This window comes from Pholcus phalangioides, unplaced genomic scaffold, assembly GCF_987345545.1.
Source record: "Pholcus phalangioides strain wild (caught in Gottingen) unplaced genomic scaffold, Ppha-v1.0 ptg000015l_1, whole genome shotgun sequence".
Classification (NCBI taxonomy): domain Eukaryota; kingdom Metazoa; phylum Arthropoda; class Arachnida; order Araneae; family Pholcidae; genus Pholcus; species Pholcus phalangioides.
This window is the reverse complement of record NW_028301608.1, coordinates 16,619,861-16,643,411: the sequence shown is the minus strand read 5'-3', so window position 1 is coordinate 16,643,411 and position 23,551 is coordinate 16,619,861. Positions and strand designations below refer to the sequence as shown.

General features: G+C 37.0%; 2 protein-coding genes across 4 annotated transcripts; one reads left to right on the top strand and one right to left on the bottom strand.

The window, feature by feature from the left end:
• Positions 1-447: 447 nt before the first annotated feature.
• Positions 448-5,862, bottom strand: LOC149075562 (uncharacterized). Of its 3 annotated transcripts, none has more exons than XM_089243050.1 (2): positions 5,769-5,862; positions 448-2,438 (listed from the first exon to the last, which is right to left on the bottom strand). In XM_089243050.1, exon 2 carries the CDS (start codon positions 2,217-2,219, stop codon positions 1,251-1,253), a length of 969 nt encoding a protein of 322 aa, XP_089099176.1. In that variant the 5' UTR covers positions 2,220-2,438; positions 5,769-5,862; the 3' UTR covers positions 448-1,250. The 3 variants fall into 3 exon arrangements, with proteins under 3 accessions (XP_089099176.1, XP_089099177.1, XP_089099178.1); XM_089243051.1 differs by lacking the exon at positions 5,769-5,862 and adding an exon at positions 3,446-3,534; XM_089243052.1 differs by lacking the exon at positions 5,769-5,862 and having other exon boundaries at positions 1,105-2,248; positions 2,330-2,438.
• Positions 5,863-6,064: 202 nt separating this feature from the next.
• Positions 6,065-22,762, top strand: MED20 (Mediator complex subunit 20). Its single transcript, XM_089243046.1, has 4 exons — positions 6,065-6,225; positions 10,557-10,705; positions 14,919-15,169; positions 21,079-22,762. The coding sequence occupies exons 1-4, from the start codon at positions 6,212-6,214 to the stop codon at positions 21,277-21,279; spliced, it is 615 nt and encodes a 204-aa protein (XP_089099172.1). The 5' UTR covers positions 6,065-6,211; the 3' UTR covers positions 21,280-22,762.
• Positions 22,763-23,551: the final 789 nt, after the last annotated feature.

Sequence of the window (23,551 nt, the reverse complement as noted above, 5' to 3'; positions counted from 1 at the left end):
CTCAGAAATTAATTTCATCATTGTCCTCTCTCCCTCCTGAGCAGTTTTTTCTGAAAAAATTATTTCGACGAGTAATTTCACTCCTCTTCCAATTCATGAATATTTTTTGTAAAAAAAGGAGTATTTTTTTTATTAGTGGGACATAACTCTATCAAAAAAAAACAGAAAACTTAAAACTTAGGAGGATTAATTGAAGAGTATTTCCAATCCTCAACAAAATTTGAAGGAGCAAAATTGACTAATGTGTATTGGCAAACACTGCTCCTAAGTGATCCCATATGATATTCCCCAGCGCGAGTGATATTGATTATTTTGAGAAATACTGTGCTCTAATCTATCATTCAGATCAATTAAGTACTAACAAATAAGTGAGTGAAAACAATTAATAAAACGATAAATCAACAAAAGAATATTTTTCAGCTTTTTAAATGTGTTTTTTCCAGAAAGTAACAAAAAAATTGAGCATTTATTTATTCAATTAATTTTGTGACAGCGGTTATTTTCTTAATGTTAATTTTGCATCCATTGGTAATTTCTGCCAAAAAATTATGGTTATAATATGCATGAAAGACAATTTCTCAGCTAAGTTCATGTCACCCACAATAAATGGTACAATATTCAATAAGTAGAACTTATTTTAGAGAGCTTGAGCTCATTCACAATGGCCAAACAACCCAAACCAAGAGAGAAACCTTCCATCTCAGTACAAACATAGGTCATGGAAGCCTAATATTCTTCATGCGTAATTAAAGTTACAAATCATATGAACAAATAAATAATTTAAACTACAAAAGTGAGTCAGAAATAAACGTCAATAATTGATAATTGCATATCACATATAAAATGACAGAGTACTACAGTCTATGTACGCTATAACAGCTCCACCTTATAGTGACCAACAACTGGTACAGTAAGTGTTTTTACACAACAATTATCCTATGTTTTCCTTTCGATACAATCAATGACCCCCCAAATACATCTTTTTTTTAATGGAACAATGGATGTGTTATAACGAGCATCGACTGCAGTATTTTATCCTGACAATCGTCATTTGGCAATAAATAACCGATTACAATCATTATGTTGGATTGTTCTGATGGTTAAAAAAAATTCGCTGTTTGCATCACAAGCATGAATAGAAACTCTAGGCTACTATAAAACACTCTCTAAATCATTGGCTGTCCCGATAACTGACAAGTACCAATGAATCACATGTTGATCAATGCTCTGCTATTTATTTGATCCCCACCTCATTTATCCTTCTGATGGCCTTTCAAATGTCTCAGAACGTGATATTTTCTAGCAAACCTCATCCCACACATGTCACAATGAAATGGCTTTTCCCCAGTATGAGTTTTGAGATGGTCCCGTAAATGACTGGAGTGAGAGAAAGGTCTGTCACAAAATTTGCAAAGATGTTGCTTTTTGTGATTCATAGAATTGTGATTCTGAAGAGAAATTAAATCTGGATAGATAATAGAACATGTCTTGCAGGCATACACTTTTTCTTTCGAGTGTGCACGTTCATGTCTCAAGAGATGGTGTCTTCTAGCAAATGACATCGAACACATTCCACACTCAAACGGTCTTTCACCAGTATGGATTCTGCGATGATCTGAAAGGTGACTTTTATGAGCAAATGACCTTGGACATATTTCACACGTGTATGGCTTTTCACCAGTATGTGTCCGGACGTGCATTTTAAGTAATGAACAGTGTGAAAATGATTTGTCACACACCTGACATTTATATAATTTTACGACGGTTTTCTTTTTCTTAAGATTTGTCAAACCTTCATAGAAGGGCATAATATTATTCTTAAATTCAAATAAACTTTGGTCATTGCTGTCATGAGATTGAATAGACTGTAAATATAATTCAGTGTTCATTGCAAACTTATGTTTATCAACATTAATATCTTGCATCTCACGATGTTCTAGATATTTATGAGAGGGATGAAATGCGTAGCCAACATCATGTTCATTTATTTCGCTGACACTGCGTGACTGCAAAAACGACCTATCACCGATTTCATACCCATGAGTATCATCAGTGTCATTTCTTGGCAACTCACTATTCATTTTATCACTCCCAGATGATGGAAACTTGAACTCACTGGCGTATTCATGATATACTTCACATTTATGTGCTCCAATTTCGATATCAGGCATGTCTTGATTTTTCAGGTATTCGTGAGGTAGAAGATATTTTGGCTCCATATCACATTTATTTTTTCTTCCGCTGACTGCTACAAAAAATATATATATTAATTCACAGTCAATTAAAAAAATAGTTGCTTTTGTTACAGGAATGAGATTTGAGTTAATACTTTCAATATACTACTCTCGTTTTTGCACATCTTTTTTTTGCCCCCCAGGATGAACTGAATTTCAAAACCTCACAGTCATTGGAGGTTTGTTCACATGAGTTTCGACAATCTATAAGAAGAAGAAAAGAAAAATTAAAATTTGCTGAAATTTTTTTTATATAAATGTAACAAAAAACATAAAAATTATAGACATGAACATTTTTTATATATTTTATACATCATCTGATTTTATATATATTTTTGGAGGGGGGAATCCAAAGACTCATGTATTATAGCAGAATATACAGAAACACTGAAAAATATCTACTCACTAATAAAAATCCAGAATTAACGAGAGAGAGAGAGAGAAATCCACAATTTTAATAAAAATTCTGTATGAAAGAATATCCCAGAATTGATGAAAATCTAGAAAATCTATGCATACAAAATAACATGTCCTAATTGACTGATTCATCATCGCCGAGCCAAAACGGCTCTCTCTGGGGCTATATTATTGAAATTTGGTCAGTAGTTTTACTTCGTGATGTAAAGACTGGCCCCTTCTTAGACGGGTTTTCCGAAAATTCGACCCATTGGGGGGGAGGGGTGTTCAAAAATTATATAGAGAAATCATATTGAGCCGAAACCGCTGAAGCTATAATTATGAAATTTTAATAGTTTTATTTCATGACGTAAAGACTCGCTAAGAAGGGACTTTCCAAAATTTGACCCCCCTAAGGTGGTCCAAATGTTATATAGACAAATCACGCGAGTCGAAACTGCTCTGGAGCTGGAGTTTTTTTCAAAATTCATACTGTAAGGGGGGTCATACTTAGGGGGGGGGGAATTCAAAAGTTATATGGGGCAATCATCGCTGAACTCAAAGCACTGGAAGCTGTAAATATGAAATTCATTCAATATTATATTTTGTAATATAGAGACTCGCCATGATGGGATTTCTGGAAATCCAACCCTCAAGGAGGTCATGAGGTATTCAAATGCTATTAGAAGGAACATTGTCAAACAATTTTTAGATTACCAAATTGACACGAGCGAAGCCGCAGGTAACAGCTACTTTTTCATATAAGACAAGGTCTGGTTTTAGAGAATAAATAAAATATAAACTAGATTTCATACTTCAAGTCTTTATTTTATTCATTCGCAGATAACAATACGATTTTTAGGACGAGACGATGCAAGTTCAGGTGTCAGTATTATCTGAAAAAATAATTTTGAAGATTAATTTTTCACTCCTCCCCAAAATTTTAAGGGATAGTTTTAAAACATTTACCTAAAATTTGAAGGAGTATTTTTACTCCTCAGTGAATTTGGTGGGGGAGTAATATTAACTTTTGATGTGTGAATCACAAATCCAGATGCGTATTGGCTAACACTGATTTGGGTATTATTGTATAGGGCAGGGGGTTCTTAAACTTTTTCCACCCGCAGAGCCCCTTTCCCCCTATTCAATGCTTATCCGTGAGGTCCGCAGACTTCCCAGAGCTGTTTAACAACCAATATTTTTGGAAAACTTTTGTCGGGGGCACAATGGAGCGGTGACCCTGACAAAGGTTGGAGGCACACAGTTTAAGAACTCCTGGTATAGGGGATTTCTAAATAAATTCTGGGGGCAAGGTGTTTAGAATGTTGTTTAAAGTACTGTAGGTGCTCGCACCCATGAAGACCTCCAGCTATAACACCCCACTTTTGAGATCAATGTCTAGTCCAGGGCCCTGAATAAAACAGGGACGTCAAAAAGTATTGAAAATTTTAATAAATTTAGAAACTATGTCTTTCATCAATTCTGCATTTTCATTAATTCTGGAACTATTTTGCTCTCGCTTATTAATTTCAGATTATTTTATTCATCACAACTTCCCATTTTTTATTGATTAATGTTGAATTATTTTACTCCCTGATTCTGACTTTAATTTTTTCATCAATATTGAATATTCAATAAATCCCAAATTATCATTTTCAATCAGTCAAAATTATCATTAGTTCTGGAGTTATTTATAAAATTTATCCCATTTTTCATTTATTTTATTTTAGTGTCATTTTTGTTTAGATATTCACTCGCGCATATAGGACAACTTAGGTTTTTCAAGCAGCGAAAGTTGAATGAAAACGTTGTCCTATGCACGAGTAGATACAGTAATTGACTACTTCATACTTTGTGTAGATGTTCCTTGGGAATAAAAATTAGTCATAGCACAATGCACCCTCCCTTCTCTTTTATTTATTTATGTAGTATTGTTGGCCTGCAGGCCTATAGGAAGAGGACACTGTTGATTTACACATAGTTATTTGGTAACATTGAACAAGAAATAAGTGATCGTAGGGGAATTAAATAGCTTAAGGAAGTTTGTTCCATTCAACTATGGTGCTAGGAAAGAAGCTGTATATAAAACAGTCCGTACAGGCAAAAGTAGGTTTTAATTTTTTGGAGTGACCAAGTCTATTGGAGAAATAGAAAGGCTTAGTCAGAATATCAGGATTTTGAGGATGTATCAAAATTTAGATGACCATGATAATCTTATAATAATTTATTAATTAATCTTATAAAGCATGGCTAATTGAGAGGTAAGTCTGAGTAATGAGTGGGTGGAGATTTAGTTCATGTTTAAGATTGAAAAACTAAAAGGGGATCAGAAGTTATGAGTAAAGCGAGTGGATTTATTTTGGATAGATTCAGGTTTAGAGAGAGATAGATAAGAAAAGTCATCACGTCTCCCGGTGGAGACGTGAAGTTTTTTGATGTTGCGGCAAAGTCAGAAAGTTTAAAAAGGAAGCGAAAGTGCAATGCTCATGTGGTTTTAATTAACTGTTTATTTACCATTCATGAGCCATCATCCCCCTTGAGATACATTAGGCCTGCATGTGTGGAGTCCGTGTTTTTGGGATCTCAATTTTGGGTGGATGGGAAGGAGGGTCAGGAGTGTTTTAGATTTGTAGGTAGGTTTGTAAGCTTACATAGGAAATTTAGTTCCTGAATCAATTGTGGAGTTGCTCAGATTCGTTCCACGAATTGGTGTGGGTGCTTCCCCCTCGTGTGGGGAGGGGGGATTAATTGCAACACTAATATCAGTATTAGGTAGGGCTGCACCAAGAGGCAAATTCATGGCTTTGCCACTTGGGGGCTTTTCAAATTTTGCGATCCTTCTTCCGTTATATAAATGCTCGTGACCTACAATTACTATAAAAAACAAAAATTTAATCTATCGCCCGGGGCAAGTATTTTGGGCACCATAAACTAGAATTTTTGATCGAACAAAAAAGAAAACTTAGCACCATTCCTGGGTACACCCTGGTTGTGACCCTAATTTTAATCAAGAATTCCCCCCCCCCCGGGCGATCTAATTTTTCATGAGGCCCCCCAGGCCATTTAAAGATAAAATGTGAAGTTTTAACATAGACTACACAATTGAAAACGCCATATAGCTACGTGGATTAAACCTACACGCAAAAATTGATCCAATACCAATGAAGGACTTGCCCTCGTGGCAGCAACTTTTTCCGCGCTTTGTTTACAAAACAGTCTAGCGTCTTGGTGTAATCAGGACGGTTGTGACTTCTCAAAAGCTTCAAGTACTAAGAAGTACAATACGTACAGTACGAAAACAGTTGTTTGCCTTTAAAAGTGAATGTTCTACTTGAAGATTCCAGTATAAGAATACTAATGATATTTTTATATCCAAATTGTTTCAATATGTCTTTTTTTTTTTTTAAATATTAATTCAGATACAATATTTGTTTGTTTTCTGCTTAAGAAGTCAAAGCCGTCACGAGCGTCGCAGGTATTTCCCTGTGAATTTTTGGCTGTTGAAGCGAAATATTAGAAGTTTTATGGCCGAAAATATCTGTTAGTTTCGTTTTCCCGTAGTTTTTGCGAATGATTCACAGATGGGTGTAGTCAGGTCAGTTGTTTTGAAGCGTTTTGTTTATTTGACATGAATTAAATCATCGGTTAAAACCTTGTTTATGTTGATGAGTGCAATGCATTCGAACGCTATGCTATATAAAGCGATCGAGGAAACAAATTAGGGTAAATTCCCAATATACGGTAAGAGAGGGGGTTACCCTCTTTCTTATAGCTCAATTGCCGAATAAAAATTAATATATATATAAAATCCAGAGATTGGCGAGTTTTGGCGTCTTTTTTTCCTGCGCCAAACATGTCCGACGACCCGACCAAAAGTCGCCAAGGCCGTTAGACACTATGGACGCCGAAAAAAAAAAATCGTCATCATAGAAAACAATAATAAAAACCCATTCAAATAATGAAAAATATCATGCTGTTCCACCAGTTGGCTCCCATATATTTGAAAACTTCGGTTTTTCTTCTATTTCCCAGGAGCTAGATTTAATTAAAATCAAAAAGAACTAGCTGATTATTAAGCAAAAAGTAAGGTCGTCTATTGCATGAAAAAAAGTCAAATATGCATTCTTTTCCGATAAATAGAAATATGTGAAACTTCTAGCACAAATGAAAATGCAAGCATATTTTCATATAGAGTATTCGTTTTGTGATGATTTTGCGACTTTTTCAATCTCCAACCTCGCTTTTGCACCAAGGTTACTGTGAGTCCAGTCGTGGTCTATACCCCAAGGGGTTGGACCATGCTGGAGATAGAAGCAGAAAAGGGAAGAATTTCCCAAGTAATAGCCTCGAACCTTCCTAGACTGTAGGGAATAAGAGATTCATTTAAGAGCAAGGTGGTGAAATTAGCGCCAGGGTTACTGCCCAAATACCCGAAAACTATTAAATACATGTGGAAATAAAAAATTATATTTATGGAATATAGTAATAATAATTTTTATTTAATAAACACCTATAGGCCGTACTTTGTATGGCGCGTACCCCCCCCCCCCCGACCCGAAAATATCGACCTGGGACCACCACAAACACTATGGCAAAGCGCCATGTGCTAGGGTTGCTGCCCAAACACCCAAAAACTATTAAAAACACATGGAAGTACAAAAAAAACCTTTCTGATGCTGAAAAGAAAATTTTTACTAAAAATCATGGAAAATAGACAAAACCATGTAAATTTTTCAATGAGTGTTTATCACATTCTTATTGTTATCATTAGGCTTTTTTTAGACATCGAGTGGGAATCATCCTTATGGCATAAGGGGTAAACAATAGCAGTTGTTTTTATAAAACTATGAAAAAGTGATTGCTTTTTGTCTTGTGAAGGCGACGCCACATGAACTCACCACCATGTTATGAACTCTTGATTACATGCCACAATCCTTCTATGGAATTTGTATGAGAACCAGTTTCCAGATCTTTGAAAGTTATGCTGTGATTCACAGTCGCAGTGAAGTGAGGAAACCTTCATCTTCAAGACGGGCATACGACTTCCAGCACTCAGATATCACAATCGTTTCCGGTAGCAAATATATTTTTAGCATGTTCAATAGTACAATTTTTCCCCTCGGTTTGGAACCACTTCAACAAAGCATTTGTTAGTCTCTCACTCTACCCTACCAAAAACCCAGTCACCCTTCATGTACGTGTTTACCACGGTTGTACTTTCTTTTTGAGAATTTGCTTCAGTCGAGCTCGACTATTGTGTCAGGGCCACCAAGAACAACGTTTTCATTAACTAATGCTTCCATACGCACTTCGCAGCAGAAATTCAACCAGTCAGTCATGCGACAACCCAGCATAATTACCCAGGATTCTAATCTGGCGAAATCGGTGCAATCGATACACAGTAAGAGAGAGACAAATGATTTTAAGAGAATTTCTAGATTTTAACATAAGTAAATTTATTAATACTTTTAACAACTAAGTAGGTTACAATTAACAGAATTATCACAAAATTATTTCTCAAATTCATACCAATCCCCATGCAAGTCCGTTGACTCATCAATACAGTCAGGCGACTGAAGTTGTACAATCTTGAATTACTCGACCAGTGACGTCATTGACCTTGATGGGAGCGAGCGAAGGTCACGAGCCGAGACTCCACTTGAGGATCGCACATTTTTCCGGACTGTGAGCAATGAAAATATCACAGACTAATTTAACCAACTGTGCACAGTTATAAAAGGTAAGAAAACATAACAAATTTTATTAAAAATTACACAATTGCAACTATATAAACATGTTTCAAAAATAAGAGATAGAGGCAGGTTTGGCAAATTCCCCAAAGGTTCTTGACTATTGTTACAGTCACTGTATTCTTCGACATTTGCAGTTCGTCAGCAATCCAAGCATTCCTTGTTCATTTCACCCACAAGTAATCTATCACAAGTTATCTCCAAAATGTCTATGAGTGCGAGCCGGCTTTTCTCAAACCACGTGCCTTCACAGATAGACCTTTACACTGTATGGGAGCTTCTGACTTGGCAGGACCAACCAAAAACCGTTGCTCACATGTTTTCGCATCACCAACTTCATTGGTAAATGGCAGGTTGGGCATTCGTAATTGTTGGCTATCAGGGCCATCTTCATACAGAAGTTTATAACGCTTCTCAGCCCTTCAAATTGTAGCAGGTGCAGATACATTAAATCTACACGATCAGCCATAATGCTGGGAATAAAGCAGGAAATAGCGTGAGAAAAGGTGCGGAAAAGGCAAGACCAACTTCGAGCAAAATGGATAAGCAATAAGCAAAATGTATAAGCAATAAGCAAAATGGATAAGCAATAAGCAAAATGAAATGGCAACAATAAGCTGGAAAAGAAAATCAGATGCAGTGTCGCCATCTATGTTTTAGGACCTAGAAGAATTATGCTGATGACATATCGCTTTTTGGCACATAGAAAAATTTGGCAACAAAACAGGTACCGTATATTGGGAATTATTCCAAATTAAATGGTCTGGAGCAAAGCTGGATCAAAAATATACTTTCAACCAGCTTTGGCGAAGGGGGGATACTCACAGAATAGTGGTACCACACACGATCCAGAGGCAGATTTATGGTTTCGCCACCTGTGAGACACAAAGTTTGTTACTCTTCTTCGCTTATTTTTTAATTTCTTCGCCCATTTATTTCTCGAGATTGCCACTCTGGGCTATAACTTGCTTAGCCTCCGCCCCTTGTAAATATGCTTTGCAAAAGTCATTCTTTTGATCACTCACATGCTTACACACCTTCTAGATCACTCACCTGATTCCTGACGTCTAGGTTCCTTTGTTCATTCATGCACTTGCACACTGTTTTGGTCACCCACATGCTTGCACATCTAGGTCACTCTTTTGGTCTTTCCCTGACCTTATCCCCCAATGCCTAGATCACTCTATTGATTATTCCCCATGTTCACACTTTGTTTAGGTCACTCTTTTGATTACTCCCTTCTTTTGATCACTCCCAGGTTCACATATTGTCTAGGCCAGTCTTTCTCAACCGCTGGGCCCTGTCATCAATCAAACCAGACCATGAATGACCAACTGTTTAATTTTTCATTAGTTGTGTGCATGACCAGGCCTTCCGCTCACAAAAAAAAAAGAAATTTACTAGGCTTTTTGGGCTTCCTAAGATTGAGAACCATTGGTCTAGGTCACTTTTTTGATCACCCTGATGCTCACATTTGTCTAGGTCACTCTTTTGATCATTCATTGACCTAGTCTCATGCTTTCTAGGCAGAAGTGGATTTATGGCTGTATGAATTTTTCTGCCTTTCTCATATTAGGCTAATTTTATTTATCACTCATTTTTCAGATTTGCTGCTCTTATAACTATTGGGTTTCTGATAACTGAATGATTAGAACGTAGATTAAAATGGCAGTTATATCACACTTTTTGTCTCCTAACAGTGTCTCATTGGCATGGTGGTAAGTTGCTCATCTATCACCGTGAAAGTTGCCATTGGGTCCCAGGTTCGATCTGAGGAAAGAATATTGATAACAAGATATTTTTACTAGCAAGCTTGGGGCAAACGCAGATAGATGGTGCCTTTATTTCCAACCCAACTCGCTAACAGTTGTAAATTGCAGTATAGTGATATGGCTGGAGTTGGTGTGTGGTTAAGTAGATTGTTGTGTCTCTCGATATGTACAATATAATGAGGGGTTACTGAAATCTTCCACCTATGGTGCCCCTTAGTCTAATCAACAGTGGTTCTAATGTTAGTTACATTTTCAATAGTGGTTTTCAATTAAAGATACTGAGTACTGAAATGTGTGTTGTGCTGGTTACTGTGCCACCATAGAATTACTAAAATCATTGGTGAATTATACTCACAAATTTGTATTTTTATATTTGCTTATTGGATTTGTTTTATTTTTCACAGCTTACATCCTTTTCCGATACCTGAAGGCAAAACTGGTTCTCAAGCTGCTGATGTGTTGCAAAAGCGCTTAGAAACACTTGGGGCTGTAAAAGCGGGAACTTTCTGTGTAGATTGTGAGACATATTATTCTGCCCCACACGTGGGATTGAGTAAGTTCATATTCATTTATAATTTTGGAAAATAAAATATATGAAATATGAAGGGCTTACAGCAAGAACGAGTTAGCTCCGTTTTCCTTCCATTGGGCCAAGAAAGAGTCAGCCCCCTTTTCTTGGCCACATTTTTGCTCCCCCCAATGCTACAATGCTGTTAACTCTATCTATTAAGAAACACAGGAGCTAACTGCTGGAGTTGCCTTCGTCTAGTGCACCAAACAAAGGGAATATATTTTTTTAACAAGAAAGGCGGGTTAAAAGTGCCGAAATGGAACCCACCCCTTCTTGCTGGAAGCCCTTCATATATTGAAATGTTTTGTACATTATACAAATATACTTTCTTTGCATTTTCATTTATACATACATACATATATATATATATATATATATATATATTTTCAAATTTATTCAAATTTAAAAAAATTACACATACAGATCCTTAGTTTGAAGAGAAATTTAGAGAATAAATAGAGAGAGAGAAAAAAACAAAATGTTCAATTTAAAATTGTTCTATTTGAAAAGAATCATAAAAGAAATATTAGTGTGCTAATATGTAGACAAATATCAAAGACAGACATACACAGGATTCACTCTTAGTGGGGGGGGGGGGGGGTTATACTGATAAGTCAGAGGTAAAGGCCTGTTTACACGAGACAAGTGCTTTAGTGGGCAACTTAATTTTAACTTACCGATTCTTCTTGAAACTGTCCACACGATGAATGGCAAGTAGGCGCTCATTGGATAATTGTTACGGAGGTGAGCGCAGTTAGCGAATGCGCGCTTCAGTCTACTCAAATCCACGGAGAGAGACAGACGCACAACACGCAGGAGTATAATAGTAATAATTTTTTATTTATCTGGCATTCAGAGAGGTGCTTTTTTTAAAGCTCATAGCTTTCGTAACGATGGATGAAGATGATCAGGTAGAACTTACGAATACTGTGATCAGAGCCACATTATATGATATTTTTTTTAAAGAATATAAATTTATTCAATAAAAAAGGGGAAACTTTTTTCTCACTTGCGCGAGAGCAACACACTGAGCAAGAAGTAGGTCACACAAGGGAAACAGTTCGCTTGTCCCCTTTTTTCGCCTCTGCCACCCACATAAGGGGGGGGGGGCGAGAGATGACGCCACAGGGGTAAAAAGAATACACAACATATTATAAACTTATGTAAGTCATCGAGAAGAAATATAAGATTTCTCTATTTCTCCTCCAAGTTTTAAATATCGATTATATGATATTTTAATCGAAGTTGAAGAGATAAATTATGAATTATGTAAGCCGAAAATACAGGAGAAGATTCTTGGCATTCGTAGGAAATTCTAAGGGTTAAAAATTAAATAATAAAAATTCATTAAACAAAAATTATTTCCAAATTTTCGAAATCATTATCATTTTTTAATTTAATCTATAGAGATGACATCTTTATGTTAAATATTTGATCATGTATTTTTACAACAGATGGCAGAAAATTCGTTCTGGACGAGAGAAATATTCGAAAGCCCCCTTCCAGTTTTTAATTTATAAATCCTCCCCACCTGATATATATTTTTGAATCTTCAATTTTTTTCAACTCCTGACATCATGTCGACAGAATATTCCATAGCTTTTTCCAACATCGAATAATTTTTAGCTTGTTTGTTAAGGTAATTTTCATTTCTATAGTTCAACAAACATTTATGGCGAAGATATTTTTCAACAAACTTGAAGGTTGTGTCCTCTGGCCACCTCACCATCCAATATTTCCGCGGAATTCTAGCGAAACGTCAGGAGACGACGGAGTATGAACAGCTTCACACTTGAGATCAAAATAAACCCCTCCGTGAGAGAGCAAAATGACCCCTCCAGCGCAGCAGGTCACGCCCACTGGCGCATGCACATACGTCTACTTAACCGGAAAAAATAGAACCGTTCTTATCTCTCTTACCACTAAATCACTTGTGCACTTGCGCACTTGCCAACTAAAGCCGTGTAAATGGCCCTTATCGTGTGCATACATTGTATCGTACTTGGCAACTAAAAATTAAGTTACCAACTAAAGCGCTTGCGTCGTGTAAACGGGCCTTAAGTGATATCAGGAGAAATTTTTAACTTTCAAAAAGTAACTTCATAGATTAAAGTTGATTAGATCAATTTTTTTTTTAAATTTCAAATAGTGTAACTGAAACTGTTGTACCTTGATACACTTGAAATAGTTTTAATAAAATTGCATATGAGCTGGTGTTTTTCGAGTGCAAGAGATTAGAAATACATCAGCTCAAAACTGAATGTGTTTTCATCTCTTTGTCTGTATCTTGACACAGATTTTGCCATTGTCACATTGTAGTAAAAAAAATTGTGCCCTTGTTTTACCCGTGTTTCTTTTCAACATTGCAAGTTAATTGTATTTAGTATGTATAATCTATGCAATCACCTGATGAACCATACCAAATGCTCAATCATACCAAGCACTGCAAATTTAGTTATTAGTATCTTTCATGAATGGTGAAGCATTGTGTTCCTTGAAACAAAGATTGTGAACTTCAGAACGATATAAAAGTGGTAATTTTTGTAATTTACCTGGAAGTACTCAACTTACACTAATTTTGAACTCTTCTTGTTTTGCTTTTAAATGCTATTTATGTCTTAAATTTCAGTTTTATACTTTCCCATAAGAACTTCAGCTGCATTCATTTCTCCTTCGTAATCTGTTCATAATCATTCACTTATTTCCTGGTCAAATTTGTTGGGAAAAAAAAACCAAAGTTAACAGTGTGGGAATGCTTCCATCAAAACTTTTACCTCATGAATTTATGTAGGAAGAGAGGTGAGAAAACATTTTATTGTTCATCAGTGGCAGATGTTAACATCACAAATATTGCATCTCTACTGCAATCACATCAAGGGAACTGACAGAACGAAAGATGTAAAAACATTCCATTTTCCTCTCTTCAAAGTATAATGTAGAATAATTATGCATTTATCTATATAAATACGTTCCTACCTCCATTATTGTTAATTTTGTATATTAATAATCATATTTGTTACAAATTGTTTTTTCGGGTTCGAAGACCGTCGTTCGTTTGAGTTTGTTCTCAACCTTATAGACTAATCATATTTGTGCCATTATTTTGAAATTTTTTATTCCAATATATGATTTATATTGAAAACTACTCATATTGTTTTTCAGTAATATTTGTTTTTTTATCTTTATAATTTTACCCTGTTTCAAGGTACAACAGTGCATGCTTCAAATGTTCCAAGGTACAAGGGGTCTTAATACCTTGGAACATTTTTGCCTTTTCAAAAATCCATATTCCATGATTACAGTAAGAAAGAAAGGCAGTTTGAAATTTATATGATGTTTCATGTATTATATATAGATACTAAAAATGAATTTAGGGAAATTTTACAGTAAAAATTTTGACTGAGAAAAAAAAGAAAATAAAAAATAATGTGCCAAGTTTCTAGTCTCTCCCATATACTACTGTAATTGTAATACAGCGGTAACCTTTCAGTTAGAAATTCTTTGGAATATAGACTGGGTCACCATTTGGTTAGGATGTAATTTTAATAGCTAGGTAATTATTCGTAATTGTGCAATTATTATCAATCATCTGGGATGTCTGATAAATTTCATGATATATTTATCACTTTTACCAGCAATTATTTATAATCTTCAAATGATGTTTGCAAGTTTGATAAATATGGCAAAAATTATATGGAAATATCACTTTAATTCAACCACTCATCAGTTATGCTTGTACATGATATGCAAGATTTGATAATTGAGGAAAAATATAGGGGCCAACCAAATATTTTTGGAGGCAAGTGTATTTCTTTTGCCCAGCTTATAGTAATAGCACATAGAAAATTTTAGGTGCCAATACATTTTTTAAGTCGCCCTGGGGCACCTGGGATATGTATAGTAATATGTGTGCTGCTTGTCTTTTGCCATAAAAACTAAATTAAATTTAAATAAATGTGATGAAGATGGAAACAAAAAAAAATTAATCAATTTTAAAATGTTGGCTTCCTTCCCATTATTATATGTAATTATTATTATCTGTAAACATGACAAACATTACCTATCGAATTCATGGGTATTAGTACTTATGCTGGAAGTAACAATGCTTTAAAGAAAAAAAAATCATTATTTCCAAATTTCACCTTACATGTTCACGTTATCCTTATTTGTAATTAAATGCTATTTTTATTAATAGATCCCAACAGATCTGTCAACATAATCCATGACTCAGAGCATCCGGTAACATGCTTTGCCCTGCTTGATACAGGAACATGTCTGATGGCAGACACTCAAATGGACATGCTGATGCTCAAGATGGCTGGTATTTACACATCAAAAAAGGCCACAAAAATTGAATCTAAAGGACCCAGATACGAGCTTGAAGATTTCATAGTGAAAATAGGCAGTGTCTGTATGGGGCCAAGTTTAAGAGGAATCTTGGTGGAGGTGATACATTGATTTATCCTTCTATAATGCATGCTTTTTTTTAACATTCTGAAGACTTGATTTGCTCAACATGCAGAATTTCAAGAATAACAATGTTTGTGTTGGCACACAGGTCCATGTTCCACACATGTAGGAACATGGACTTTTGTCTTTTGAATGATATATCAAGTTAATTTGTATGTTTTGCATTTTCTATATATATATAAACTACTGCCATCATTTTGAATGAAATGAGTCAACTTTGGCCCCTTTGTATATTAGGACTCTATAGCCTCATATGACATTCTACAGTACTGTTGAGAACACTCATTTTCCCTCTTTATGTAGACACTCTTTTCATTTTTATAGCTTAGTAAGCAAAAAATTGTAAGCGATACAAAATTGTAAAATTTTGCTGCACTTTACATGTTCAGTTATGCATGAACTCCAAGTGGAATGATGAATTCATCAAAAATATCTGTGCGTAGCTGCACCTTTCAAAAGACATCAATATATTATATTTATATGTATTGAAAATTCGATATTAGGAAATCAGATGGGGCAAAAAACATTGCTTGTTACATATGGAAGTTCGAAATAAGCCAGAGTCTACATCTGGTCTGTCAAGTTTTCTTCACTGAATATTCCATTGTAACTTAACTCATTCCCTTTGAGGATGAAACAGTTGTATAATTTCCTCAGTCTCTCAAGGATATTTTGAATGTTATGTTTTTTGTTTATTTTTAACTGTAAAACTGTCTAAAATTAGTTTCCACAGACAGATGAGTATGAATAAGTTACTACCAAATGTTTAAAACATCTAAAACTCATTTTTAAGTCTCTCTGAGCATTTATCTTGGTGGACTTTTTTGAAGTGCTGCTCTCCCACAGGCAATGCAGGGATTGAGGAGAATAATAGAAATAAATTGTTTTGTGCACAGTACAAAAGGAAAGAAAATATCTAATAACTCTATAATACATGCATCTGTGGGCGGGCAGAGTGTGGAAAAGAAAGAGACGACGACGAGAGAGAAACGAAACACACGTCTAGTCAGACGAACGACATTTTATACAAGCAAAAAAGAATAACTATACTACAGCAGCGGTGAAGTGGAGGGAAAAAAGAAAGTCCCCAAAAGAGGGAAACGTTGCATATATGGGGAAAGAACATGAATACATACACACAGTAAAAGGGGGAAAATGATATTATTCCAACACCCCCACTTCATTTGAGCCCGTAAATAAACATAACATTTCTCAATTTCACAATATCAAGTGCTTTTGTAAATCCGTCGGCTGGGTTGACTTTAGAGTCTATGTGATGAATGTCCAGATGACCTTCACTGATCTTCTCGCGAACAAAATGATGCCTGATGTCGATGTGTTTCACGCGACTGGACACAACATGATTACCGGCGAGTGATATGGCACTTGCGCTGTCACAGTACAAAGTCATGCGTTTGCTGACACAACCTTGCAATTCAGTCTTGAGTTGCTGTAGCCAGAGAAGTTCTTGAACGGCTGAGCTTATTGCCATGTACTCAGCTTCTGTTGTGGAAAGAGCGACCGTTTGTTGTTTCTTTGAATTCCAGCTGACGGCTCCGGCGGCATTGCAGAAGACGTAGCCCGTAGTTGACTTCCTGTCATCTTTATCTCCAGCCCAGTTAGAGTCGGTGTAACCAATCAACTCCCCTTCGTTTTTCTGGAACACGAGCTTCTTGGTGAGAGTTCCCTTCAGATAGCGCATGATACGCTTCACGGCAGACCAATGAGCTTGACCAGGGTCGTTGGCGAATCTGCTCACCACTCCTACGGCGTAGCTGATGTCTGGACGAGTTCCTTGTGAAGCATATAGTAAGGATCCTACTGCTTCTCTGTATGGAACCTTTTTCATCTGGCCGCTATCTTTTTCATTCTTCAGCGACATGTCTCTAGTGAGATCTTGATCGGAGGCTATAGGTGTATTGACCGGCTTGCTTTCTTCCATAGAAAATCGTTTCAAGACGTCTTCGATGTATCTCTGTTGGTCCAGAGTTATCACTCCGTTTTTGCGATCTCTGATTATCCTTATTCCGAGTATATAGTGGGCTTCACCTAGATCTTTCATCTGGAACGCCTGTTTCAGCTCCCTTGTGATTCTGTTCTTTTCGTTTTTGTCATTGGAAAGAATAAGAAGATCGTCGACATAAACGGCTACGATGATGATTTTCCCGTTGTAGTTCTCAAAAAATATGCACGGATCTGCTTTTGACCTTTTTAAACCCGACTGCAACAATGTCTGACTTAAGTTGTCATACCATAGTCTACTGGCTTGTTTTAACCCATAAATGGCTTTCTTCAGTCGACAGTGTCGTTTTGGAAAATGTTCCGTGTCTGGAAGTTCCATATATATCTCTTCTCCAAGTTCCGGATGGAGAAATGCTGTGACCACATCCATCTGATCTATGTCCAGATCATGCTGAGCTGCTAGAGAGATCAGAAATCTAATGGAGCTGTGCTTCACTGTTGGCGAAAACGTTTCTTCATAGTCCAGGCCATATTTCTGTGAACATCTCTTGGCAACGAGACGGACTTTGTATTTTTCTATATCACCATTGGCCTTTCTCTTTGTTTTGAAAGTCCAACGACTTTTGATAGGTTTTCTTCCTGCTGGAAGATCACAAAGTTCCCATGAATTGTTGTGAAGATGAGCTTTTACTTCAATATCCAAAGCCTCTCGCCATCTCTCTGCTTCGGGGCTGGCCATAGCTTCCTCTAATGTTTCTAGATCTTCACCACGACACAAACTGGCTTGATGCACAATGAAGTCGTCGTTTAAGTGCTTTCTGTCAGGAATACGACTGTAGGTTGGCCGTTCCTCATCATCGCTGTCTTCATTCGTCAATTTCTCGCAGAAATTCCCCGTGCGATGATTGTCACCTGCTCTCATCACTTCGAATCTCTTGGGCGAGATGCCTTTAGTTGACCTTTGTGAAACACGAATTCGGGATCCGTCACCTCTGGGATCGTCCTCTGATGGGTTTTTGGATCGCTCCTCCTGAGTTTTTATTTCCACGGAGCCAGTAAGTTCGGTTTCACGAACATCATCTTTACTCGCGTCGAAATTGTCGCTTACTTGATGTTCTACACAGAACCTGACATCTCGACTGATTACGACCTTTTTCGATGATTGGTTGTAGCAGCGATAGGCTTTCGACTCCTCGTCGTACCCAAGGAAAATCATTTGTACCCCTGTGTTATCGAGTTTTTGACGCCTCTCTGTTGGTACATGAATGAAACACTTCGATCCAAAAACTTGTAGGTTCTTGATGGTAGGCTTCCTGTTCGTCCACAGTTCGTAAGGAGTTTTCTCCTTTACTCGAGTTAGAACTCGATTCAAAATGTAGTTGGCAGTCATCACAGCTTCACCCCAAAAGTTCTTCAGTAAGCCTGCATCGATCAGCATACAACGTGCCATCTCGACCAAAGTCCTGTTCCTCCTTTCTGCTACCCCATTCTGCTGTGGAGAATAAGCCGCAGTTAGCTGTGTTTGCACACCTTTATCAGCTAAGAATTTCCTCAAGTTTCGGTTTAGGTATTCACCTCCTCGATCGGATCGAATCACCTTTACTTTTCGACCGAATTCATTTTCAACAAGATTCAGGTACCGTTTTAGAGCATCATACGTCCGATTTTTGTGCCAACAAATGTACTTGAGTGTACCTCGAATAATCGTCGATGAACGTGACAACATACCGCTTTCCACTTGGTGTGATCGTTTGCATCGGGCCGCACACATCGGTATGAATTAGATCCAGCGGTGCGCTCGACTCACTCGTGGATTTCTTGGGAAATGGTAGTCTCGAAAGTTTCCCTTTCATGCACGTATCGCAGGACATGTTGATACCACAGTCAATGAGTTTCAAATCATGAACAAGTCCTTCAGCATGCATCTTCTTGATGGTTTCTACATCTCTATGACCCATTTTTCGATGCCATGTGTGTACGCAATTTTCTTTATGTCCAGTCACTGTATTTACTTTATGTAACTGACAAACCCGTAATTTGTACAGATTTCCGACAGAGTCAGCGATACCGATCCGCTTTCCATCTTTATGAATTTCACAATAATCACTATGAAAGTTCACGGAAGCATCATGCAAAGTTAGCTGACGAACGGATATTAGATTACTGACGACATCGGGAGCATACAACACATTCGAAAGTAACACTTTTGTCACAGTACCGTCTAAATTTTTCAATAGCATATTCCCGGAACCTATGCCTAGCACATGAACTGTTTCGCCGTTTGCGACTTCAATATTATCTTTATACGAGTTATCTAACGACGTGAAAAAATTGATATCGTTACTCACGTGGCGTGTGGCACCAGAATCCACAATCCAGTTTTCCAACCGTATGCCTAGTGACAGCAAGGTATCCTTTTGCTGAGCGGCGCTCACTTTATTTTCACTTGAGCTCCTGGACGTTTTCTCCGGATGATTCCTTTTCCACTCTGCGTATTTTCTGCATCTGTTCTTGACGTGGCCGGGCTTCTTGCAAAAATAGCACTTTATGGAGTTTTTCCTCTCGATGTGGCTTGATCCGAGTTTCATCATTCTTTCGGTGAGGATACTGCCTGGATCCGCGTGTTGCTGCCTTCTTTCGTATTCGGCGATGACCTTTTGCTGGACAACAGCGAACGTCAACTCTCACAACGGCACGTGTTTCCAATGCGGTGATCATCGGGTCGAAGCTCCTTGGCAGGCTGCTGAGTAGCATGGCGGTACTCCATTTATCCGATAAGGATTCCTCGCCGAGGTCCCTCAGCTTCAGAAAAAGTTCTTGCATGCGGACGACGTGCTCTGGAACATTTCCGCCTTCTTCTAGTTTCAGGGAACAGATTGTCCTCATCAGGTGAACCTTGTTGGTGAGGGTGCTCTTCTCGTGATACTCCTTCAGGGCGATCCACATGTCCTTCGCGGATTTACTATCACGGATGTGAATGAGCTGATCATCCTCGACAGTTAGTCCAATGTACGCTTGTGCTTGGCTGTCGGCTTCCTCCCATAGATCAAGGGTCCTTCGATTCGCTTCACCTGGATCCGGCCTGTCGTTCTCGATGACTTTCTTGAAAAGTTTCTCTTTCAGTAGCAGAAGTTTAACCTTATATTTCCAGTTCGAATAGTTGTGATTGTTCAGCTTGACAATATTGTCCTTGATGCTGGCCATTATCGTTGCGAATGCACACGATAAAACGAATGGAAACTGAACTTCTAATGAGATACCACTACCGTCTCGAGAGATACGTCTCTGGGTGATGCTCTGGGCCCATAACCTGTGGGCAGGCAGAGTGTGGAAAAGAAATAGACGTCGACGAGAGAGAAACGAAACACACGTCTAGTCAGACGAACGACATTTTATACAAGCAAAAAAGAATAACTATACTACAGCAGCGGTGAAGTGGAGGGAAAAAAGAAAGTCCCCAAAAGAGGGAAACGTTGCGTATATGGGGGAAAGAACATGAATACATACACACAGTAAAAGGGGGAAAATGATATTATTCCAACAGCATCTTCAACTCATTGCTCGTGAGCACCACAGTGCACCTAGATTGCCCGATGCTCATGCCCAATTTTGTGGTCGCAAGCACTTGATCAACGTCCCAAGTAAACACCTTGTACAAATTTCATTGAAGGATTCAAATCGCCTTCATTTCATGCAATAGTATGTTAAACTTGCCATAAGGGTGCTCTTCTTTTAATAATGAGTGCAGGCAGTGCTCGCGTTTAGAAAAGGGCTAAAGACCTCTGCTATAATATATTAATATGCTACTTGCATTATTTTTGTTGCTCAAGCGAAATGTGTAAATTCAATTAGCCCTTGTTAATTATACAAAATTGGTGTTTTTTTATCATGAAAAAAAAGTAATTCAATAAATATTATTCCAGGTTGAATATACACCATGTGTAGTTCCTGTTAACTGTTGGGACCTGATGAGAGAGTTGCTTCAAGGTTTTATGGGAAACACTGTACAAAGTCCATCTCAATACCTTCAAGGGCGCATGAATGAGATATACACCCCAGTTGACACTGTGCAGCAGTACATGGAACATTTCAACTCTTTCAGGAGGACACCCACTGCAAGATGATTAAAAATAATAATTTGTTTCATATGCATATATATATATATACGTGGTAGCGATTTTTCATTTGTATAAGACATGTTTTTTCTGAAATTCATCTTTTTTTTTTCTTTTTTGACGAGTACAAATCTTTTTTCCAAAATTCACACAAATGATTTTCAAATGTATGTATTCTCAGTATAATTATTCATTTCGTGCTTAAGTACGTTTGGAAGAGCTTGGCATGAGAGCTAGACACTAGGGCCACAACTAGATGCTTGATCACCTGGGCAAGCGCACTTTTTGGTGCCCCCCCCCCCCCGTAATGTTGAAGGAGAGGTTAAAGGATGAAATTCCTCACCCCCCAATTCAGTGTCCAGGGCACCAGCACCAGACCTGCCAGCTTCCCCCTCCTTCCCTAGTTGCGGTCCTGCTGCCTGAGTGGCACAGTGGTAAGGATGCTTGTCTTCCACTATGAAGGTTACCATCAAGGTCCATAGGTTCGAATCTGGGCATAGAACACGAGAAGCAAGTTCTTTACCTATTGAGCCTAGGGCGACCACCGATGTATGGAGCCTTCATTTCCCACCCAACTCCACTAGTTGGAAATTGCTGTATGGCGATATATGACCGGAGTTGGTGTGTGATAAAGTAGTTGCAGGGTCCTGCTAAGCTTTGTATTTCTTCCAACTTTTCTCTGAAGAAATTAAATTTTTTTATTTCAGTAAATTTTGGTACTTTGCAAGCAACTATAGAAAACGTACTATATCCATATTTGTTGTTGCAGTAAATGAAAGAGGATATATCTTGTGAATACAAAATAATGTAATTCTGAATCACAAAATTGGAGCCATCTGGTTTTTTAAGCAAACTCCTTATTTCTAAATTGCAAGTGATGTTTTTAACTGACTGCCTTTCCCTATAGGGAAAAGACTATGCTTAACAGGGCTTAACTTTTCTTCTTGCAAATTGGTCTGCACACATTTATATATATATACGAGAGCAGACATTTTTGTTTTTCTAAAAGATCCTGTCAGGAAATTTTTAACCACACTAAGTAAAGTCTGATATACAACTGTTCCTTTTGGAGAGAGGAAGAAATATCCAGAACCAATTTGAAAAGTTCCTTACTTGAAAGATTACACATTTTTTAGATATTTTTTGTAATAACATCTTGAACTTTTTTGAGTAGATTTTTTTCAGACCCAACAGTCAGTTAATGACTTTCAAAATAAAAAAAATGAACTGTTCAACTGTTACTAGGTAATTTTTTCTTCTGATTTCACGTCTCTTTATCCACTTATTCTTATAGCTTTTGTTGTTATTGAAACATTTACAGTAGTAAGAGACAAGTTTTTATAAACTCGTGTTATAGATGCATGCTGCCGGATAGGATGATCATTTCTGAACTGTTGTTTTAACTTTTTAATCAGTCATTTGGCCAATTAATTTCTCTTTTTTTTTCATTTTTTTAAGTTTGAAGCTAATAAAATATATTTTCCTGATTGAATTTTTTTATGAATACATTCAAACTAACTTCACACATTTTGTTCTCAACTGTGTTTTTAAACCGTCAACAAAAAACTGTAATAATTAAAATAATTACTAAGTCATTTTAAAAAATTCAAATAATTAGACCAAAAATCAACACAACATCGTTGCTGTCATAACCAAATGACTGGCTGAAAATTTTCTGGAGAGTAACCTTTTTTGGTGTTTTACTGGCGAATTTTTCTCTGCAAGGGAACAATGAACAATACTGCATATTTTGCAAAAAGTTCTCCACATTCTTTGAGAAATGAATTTCAAATTTATTATTGAAATGAATGTCACAGCATATGCAGTCTGCTGGAGTTTTAATGCTTCATGACAATGTGAAGCGTGAATTTTTTATCTTGCTCCCCAAATACAAGGCTACAACAGGTAAAATGTCCAACTAGGTTGCTGAAGAAAGATGCCCAAAAAAAATATGGATGCCAAATGTAACAAAAATATAGCAATCCAAAATAATAGCAATTATCTTCAAAAAACTAATGAACACTAAAATAAAACTTATGATTATGATAAAATAGAATACACTTCCCATAAAATATTATGGTGGTCTTATCTAAGTATGGATAGCTTCTCGATTTGTCCCGTTATAAACAGTGTATTTCCTTTTAGACGTGTCAATTGAAGTATAATTCACAACTCCCCAGGAGTAGCTATTCTATTTATTCACAACCTTCTTGGTATAGAGGAAAAATTTTCCTTCTATACCACATCCTGGAATTGTCCCTTGCTAATTGATACTGGTGTC

Coding starts and splice junctions, on each gene's coding strand:
- LOC149075562 (XM_089243050.1), bottom strand. CDS start 2,219: ATGGAGCCAAAATATCTTCTACCTCACGAATACCTGAAAAATCAAGAC.
- MED20 (XM_089243046.1), top strand. Junction 10,706..14,918: donor TGCCCCACACGTGGGATTGA/GTAAGTTCATAT, acceptor TTTTATTAATAG/ATCCCAACAGATCTGTCAAC. Junction 15,170..21,078: donor TAAGAGGAATCTTGGTGGAG/GTGATACATTGA, acceptor ATATTATTCCAG/GTTGAATATACACCATGTGT.